The sequence below is a fragment of the Alosa pseudoharengus genome, unplaced genomic scaffold (genome assembly GCF_046254945.1).
Source record: "Alosa pseudoharengus isolate Yale_2024_CS ecotype anadromous, Long Island Sound unplaced genomic scaffold, YU_APseudo_1.1 YU_APseudo_1.1_scf_9, whole genome shotgun sequence".
Lineage (NCBI taxonomy): Eukaryota > Metazoa > Chordata > Actinopteri > Clupeiformes > Clupeidae > Alosa > Alosa pseudoharengus.
The window spans coordinates 36,946,122-36,953,621 of NW_027468881.1; the positions used below are offsets into that span (position 1 = coordinate 36,946,122).

The following is a 7,500-nucleotide window of genomic DNA, read 5'->3' on the forward strand; positions in this document are numbered from 1 at the left end:
CAGAAGGCCGACTAGTGACAGCACATTTCTCTGTTCCTGTCTTCTGTAAACGCCAGCCAACGACTCTATTCATCCTGTGGTTTGTGATGCATCTCCGTTGTTAACATGAGAATGAGCATGTGCAAGCATATATATACTTGTGTGTGTGTGTGTGTGTGTGCGTGTGCGTGTGCGCGTGCGCGTGTGCGTGTGCGTGTGTGTGTGTGTGCGCGTGTGTGTGTGTGTGTGTGTGTGTGTGTGTGAAGACAGGAATCATTCTGTAGACTTGTTAGAGGAAATGCCAAAGGTGAAGTGGAACACTGTATGTCTTCTCCAGCTGTTGGTGGATTAATATATCAGACTCTGATTAACTCAATAAAATATCATGTTACTTACCAATCCTAAGTGTAGTTGTGCCAATAAACATCATAATACAGCACTTGCATGTGACTGAGCCACACTTGTACATTTTGTCTGCTTCTTATCAACAGATTTTCTCACTAAGATCTGAGATGTCAGCCCCCTGTGTACGACTGATCCCCACATTCTTGCTATACACTGTAGGCCAGTTTTGAAGTTCACCGTCCACTCTATTGTTGGCCATACACAAAGCTTGTTTACAACATTTGTCATTTACAGCAATTGCTGTCATTTGTAGTTGGCAGAGGATTTTTTTTTGGAATCGACTGGGAATCGATGGAAGATGGCCATTGCTATTCTGTGTCAATCACCTCAAACTGAGTTAGTCTCTCAAAACTATTTTGTTTTGTTCAGGCAAAAGTACTGGGGCCTATAGCACAAAACTAGGATAAGGGATTAAGCCAGGATATCTTGGTATATGGTTTGTTTTAAAAAAATATTAGAATTTGAGTTTGAAAAGCCTTGGCCTAGATGTCTTTGTATTTTATTTTGTATTTTAAATACGTAATCCTGTTTCATGCATTCCGTTACTTCCCAACACTGCACGTACGCACACACACACACACACACACACACACACACACAAACACACAAACACAAACACACACACACCGTGGTGATGAGTTGGAGCTGAAGAGCGTAGAGAAGGAGTGTGCACAGCTCAACTTTAAACACAACACAACTTTAAACGTTATTAAAACACAAACATCCATGTGCTGGTACACACACAACCTCTCACTCATGGTCGCCATGTTCTTTTTCCTCCCTCCTCCTCCATGCTGGGTTTGGTGCAGGAGGAACTGTGTGTCTCACTATGGGAGAGAAAAAGGGAGACATAGAGAGACCCCCCCATCCCTAGCTTTATCCCTTACCTTACCTCACCTTACTGTGTGTGTGTGTGTGTGTGTGCGTGTGTGTGTGTGTGTGCGTGTGTGTGTGTGTGTGTGTCTGCGCGCACACACAGCTGTGAGCAATAAAAGCCTGAGGCTGTCTTTCTTGAATCTTCATTAACCTCAACTTGTCTTCCAGCAAGCAAAATTTTTTTTAGAAATAAAAAAATAAAAAAAACTTGTCTCCCATCCCAGTGCTAACTAACCAGGGCCAACACTACTCATCTTCTGAGATCAGATGAGAGTGGGTGAGCTCAGTGTGGTATGGCCATGAGCAATGAATGGAAGTCTGATGGGGACGAATGGAGAATGACCACAAGATGGCGCTCATATCTAATCTTGTCCAACTATCTTCTACTCTGACCAATATTTTGCTCATTTTTTTGTACATTGAATATGGGTACAGATAATGTGTTTAGTAAGTAAGAGATTTTTGTCAGGCATGAATACCAATTTAAATGAATACCACTTCCCACACAAACCTATGGAGAGAGCATCTTAATGAATGGTCGCCACACTGAAGAACAACACGATTTCTTTTATTCCTGATGAAATGTATGTTATGTCTGTGTCTGTGTCTTTTTCTAGAGAGAGAGAGACACACACGCATGCACACACACACACACAAACACCAGTGTTGGGAGTAATGCGTTACAAAAGTAATGTAATTACTGTAATATATTGCTGTTTGCGGTAACGCGGTAATGTAAGGCATTACAAAAAAAAAATGTGGGTAATATTTACTCGGTACAAACTTCAGTAACGCGCGTTACAATGCAGTTTAACCCAAAATTAAGCGCTTGTTTTGTTTTGATACATATTCGCAAACACCATGCGAGAACAACAGAGGAGAAAAAATCCGCGCAAAATAGTAGAACGTTATCTCCTGATGGTTGAATATGACTGTGGCTGCAGCAGACTTGCAGGCGGACTCTATGCGGGATGGACATAAGCCTACGCTCATTATTTTCAGCTTGTCAGAGACAAGGCTATGAAGAACATAATAGTTAGTGCACTTTGTGTGCGAAACCGAAAGATCTCTCAGCTCGAGAAATAGCACAAGTAAATTAATTAAACATCTAAAGTAGTGCCACGCTAATCTTTTTGATTCTTGATAAAACACAAACTATGCTGTTGTGCATGTCAGCTTTGTGCTGTGAACTTAAATTGAATAGAATAAAGGGATAGAAATGCAGAAAAAGATTGTGTAGCCTGGCAGTGCCACCGCTCCCACCACGCGCATCACGCACTTTGCGTTGGGCACCAAAGGACAGAGGGGGCACCCAAATGTAACCAATGAATAGTAGCTTTACTGCAAATTGCGTTTCACTCTTCATCAATAACGTTTACAATGTCAAAATGCACTAACACGATGTTACATGCAAGTTTGATACCTTTTGGGTTCTCTCAATCACCACGTAGTACTAGAATTGGTGGGTCTTCAATCATTCGTTTTCCAAGCATTTAGGCTACACGAAGCACATGATAGCTAGGTGGATACCAGGCTCATAATTCACTTGTATTCGCAAAACGAAATGTGAAGCAACATGTCATTGCATACTTCCATTTCCAAAGCAATGAAGGTTGCTTAAAACAACTTAACATTGTGCATATTATTGTTAATATTGTGCTATCAATGTAACTCAAACAAATAAGGCTTGTAAACAAGAGCTGGCAAAAGAGCATTATGACAACGTAAAGATCAATGCTCTTAAAGTGACAGTGCACCATTTATAAGTAAAACAGCATTTCTTCAGAAATTAATGTTTAAAAATACACAGTAATGGTCTGTAAATAATAGGCCTTTTATTTTACTTTAGGTGTTTGAGTTATCATTTAAATGTCACTCACTCAAAGCCACTCACTTAGGGCACCGAAATAGCCAGCAGGCCACCATCTTGACATGTCTTTATTAAAGGAACCGTATGTAAAAATTGTATTTCAATTAATCATAAAATTGCTCTGATATGTCACTAGACATTAAGAAATCATGTTCATTTCAAATACTTATACTATACAAATACTAGAAGTTGCAGCCCTCAACTGATGTTGATGTTGTCATGTTGTGTTTTGGCCTAATGCGCCACCCTCCACCTGTCTACTAATCACAAAGTCAGTAGTGTTTCGTCATCCGGTTGCCAACTCTGCCAGTCAGAGGGGAGGGGAAGGGTATACACCGCTCTACAGTAATGAAATGAAAGTCATTGTAGTACCCGTTTTGGCCACAATCTTACATAAGGTTCCTTTAAGCTTTGATTTACAATATAGTAGGCTCTCTATTGATTTTAATGAGTAGGCCTAGTCCTTAAAGTTACAGTATTTCTATCACAATTTACCAGACTTTGACCTTTTGTCGGTTTTTAACAAAATTCTGACTATGATTGTTCTTTGTATTGCATTATGAGCACTGCGCCTATTGCATTCTACTGTTGCCTTAAGCGTAGCTCAGTCACTATGCTATACCACATCTCCCTCCATTGGAAGAGCAAGCTGCATTGAGCGTAATAAACTGCATTTAGAATGGCAAATCCATATTTCTAGATATTTTGGTGAAAGTAACTTAAAAGTAATGCAATAGTAGTGTAATGCCTTACAATTCAGAGACAGTAATATTATAATGTAACAAATTACTTTGAAATTACAGTAATAAGTAATGCATAGTACATTACGATTTTGAAGTAACTTGCCCAACACTGACAAACACACACACACACACACACACACATCACACTATTATTACTCTTGTTCTTTACTGCTGTTAATTCTAGATCTTTTATGTCCAACCCACACTGATGTACCCACCTCTCCTTATATATTTTTTGTTTTTGTTTTTTGTGTTATGGTCTTGGTCTTATGTTCTTGTATGTTATGTTGTATGTAACAATAGCTTTGGCAACACTGTTCCCATACAGTCATGCTAACAAAGCAACTTTGAATTTGAGAGAGAGAGAGAGAGAAAGAGAGAGAGTGTGTGAGAGAGAGAAAGATGGAGAGAGAGAGAGAGAGTCTGTAGCCTACATGTATATTTGTGTAAGAACTCTCAGCTTCGCTAGTACACATGATTAATGCGAGTCATTAGACATAATTGTCCTGCTGGTTAAAGATTGTTGACACAATAATATAGGTTTGCGCCACCAGCCAAAACCAATCATCTCTCCTTCTCTCTGTCCCTCATGATAAGCCAAGAAGAACATGCAGAGGCGCGCACAGGGTCATCAGCAGCCAGGAGACATGTGTTGGAGTGGGACAGAGTGAGGACAGGACTGTGCTGGAGTGGGACAGAGTGAGAACAGGACTGTGCTGGAGTGGGACAGAGTGAGGACAGGACTGTGCTGGAGTGGGACAGAGTGAGAATAGGACTGTGCTGGAGTGGGACAGAGTGAGAATAGGACCGCTAAGCTGGTCAGACAGAGTAACAAAGACACAGTGTGCCCATGAGTGCAGGTAGGTACATGAGTAAGCATGCCGTTAATTGCACTGGACTTTGTTTTTACAGACCCGCACTGCTGAAACAGTGCCTGTTCAATCACTGGCTGTGCTAAAGCACTGTGTGTGTAGCTGTGTGTAAATAAGTCCAGGTTATTGTAGGAAGGAGCCCAGGGCAGGGAGCGATCTGGGCCAATGTATCCTCCAGTTTCCCAAAACAGGAAGTGTGACATAGGTGTTTCTCAGTAAACAGTGTCCAGCATTGACATCACTAACATCTTAGTCTGCGTCCTGTTTGTTTACTGCAGCTGTCACTAATAGTCCTCAAGCTCACATGCACACATGCCATGCACCCCCCCCCCCCACACACACACACACACACACACACACACACACACACTCACAAACATCCTCTGAATCGTTCATCCTCATCCTCTTACACATACCCACACAAACACACACAGACACAATCACACACACACACACACACATAGACACAGAGAGACACACATGCGTGCGCACACACACACACACACACATGGATGAAATAACTGGCAATGTGGGAACACTCCTGGTATTCTTATTTGTTCCTCATAAATTAGAGTTCTTCACTTGCTGAACTCATTCCCAGAACTGAAGCTTTTCACACAATCCCTGTGAAGTGCAGGCAAAGAACCCTTACCTTCTAATAGTATCTGTGGTATTGATCATGCAGGGCGTGTCAAACACTTTTCTTCTTTTCAACCCAGTGGTACAGAGACATCCCAGTGGGCAACAAAAAAAGGCAGGTGTTAAAAGTACATTTATTGATTACAAATGCTGTAGGTATGGTACATTTTATGCAGTTGTGAAATCAGAAAAAAAAGCTGCACATCTATGGAACTACTTCACAACTTCAAGCCATAAAGCATAAATCATTAGGATTGCAACAGGAAAGCTGCAGCATCATTTTATCAAGGTTCTTCCTGACAACATATGTGTATAAGGTACAGGAACTGGTACTGACATAACCATGACATTACTATTTTTGGTGAGATTTTAGTATCAAATATCTGAAGGCAGTGTTGAAGGCACAGTAATTCATTCTGGCAAGAGGTTGTTGGACATTTGAACTCAAGAGCCAATCAAACTGCACCTTACCTTCTGAGCTCCTGTGCTGATTGGCTAGAATTGTGTACGGCTGGATTGGAGCTATGTGTCTTTTCTCTGAGCAGAGCCAGGAATGCGTACAAACACAGAGTGCAAACAAAGAACGCAGCTAGAGCACTGTGAGGAACAAACAGCACATTTGAGTAGAATCACAGACCTACCTTTAATTGACCTGTTTTGGAAACCTAGACAAAATGACACTGACACCTACTATTCCTACTACTACTGACTGTGTAGAATAATTACAGAAACATCATTAAATAATAAGGTTGTGGTTTCCTATATGCCATTTAGTAATGATTGTTTTAGATAACTACATTTAGTTAATCACCTGAATGAACTACAAACAGCAGACTACTTCATATCCAGCCTATTGGCTTTAGGGTCAGTACACATAAAAAGAGTTCAGAATGGCAAGATGGCTGGTATCATAGCTGGATTACTGTAGTCTGATACTGTACATGAATTTCACTGTGTTCATAGTGGCCGAAAGACTTAATCGGATTTAATGACCTTAAAGTGGATATCATTTTTTCCAGTTTTGCCTTTAACAGTTGAGGGTGGGTGCCCTCTTCCTTACAAGACTCTAATCCCCATCATCATCACGCTGACCAGCTGACCCAACAGGGTTGGCATCACATCTCTCAGCGGACGATCTCCGCACTGTGGACCTCATGTCCACTGAGCTGAGATGTGGACTCACAGAGACAAGTTACAGAAACAAGGAAAAGTAGACAAGTGCATAGCTGAATGTCTAAACACATACAGCATGTCAAAAAAGACAAAAAAAGTTAAATAGTTAATTTGTTCAGGAGTGCGTGTGTGTGTGTGTGATAGTGTTTTGATTATACGGAGACATGGTTTTCTCTAAGTGTCCATCGGCTAGCACACATCCCTGTGTGGTCAAATAACTTAAATATAATGAAATCTAGTGTCCAGAACTCTCACAGGGCTCACAGGCCTGCAAGACTCCATGGGGAATGACACCCTCGTCCATGGGCAGCTGCCGCCCAACTTCAGTCACAAACACATCCAGTTTAATAACAGCATCATCAAACAGACCATCGGTCCACAAGTGTGTTTGTGTGAGTGCATATATCTGTGTGTGTGTGTGTGTGTGTGTGTGTGTGTGTGTGAGGATGGGAGTGGGTCATCCCTTTCCCTTTGTGTAATTCATTACAAAAAGTTCTTGTGTCCAGCAGTCCTCTGCAGCTCTATGTCTCCGGTCACTCGTGTGTGTGTGCGTGTGCCGTGTGTGTGTGGCGGGGCGTGCGGTTGCGGGACTTGCGTGCCGACTCCTGCGCCTGCTTGTACTTTTCCATCATGGTCTTGTGCTTGCGGCGGAGGCGGAGCTTGTCGCTGCACCACACCCTCTCGCAGTACTGCTCCACCTCCGGGAGACCCTGCGGGCCAATCAGCTGCAGCACCTCCTTGAACCAGGAGCGCGGCGAGGGCCCGCGATTGGCCGGGCCCGTGTGGGCGGGGCAGGGGAGCCAGGGCCGGTGCTTGGCGTCGCGGGACGTGAGGTCAGAGAGGGTGTCCGCCCGCAGGATGTCCAGCCAGACGCGGGAGAGGACCTGGGAGAAGCCGCGCTCCCGTGAGCGGCACACGTACACGCCCGCATCAGACAGCGCCA

At 42.8% G+C, this 7,500-nt stretch overlaps 1 protein-coding gene across 1 annotated transcript in view; it reads right to left on the reverse strand.

Annotated features, from left to right (window-relative positions):
- Positions 1 to 5,499: 5,499 nt before the first annotated feature.
- The window catches only part of sema3bl (sema domain, immunoglobulin domain (Ig), short basic domain, secreted, (semaphorin) 3bl), a 15,899-nt gene continuing 13,898 nt past the window's right edge, over positions 5,500 to 7,500 (reverse strand). Inside the window, exon 13 of the mRNA XM_076276056.1 lies at positions 5,500 to 7,500. This exon is cut by the window's right edge and continues 55 nt beyond it. Coding sequence (XP_076132171.1) covers positions 7,091 to 7,500 — 410 coding nt within the window. The 3' untranslated portion in view covers positions 5,500 to 7,090.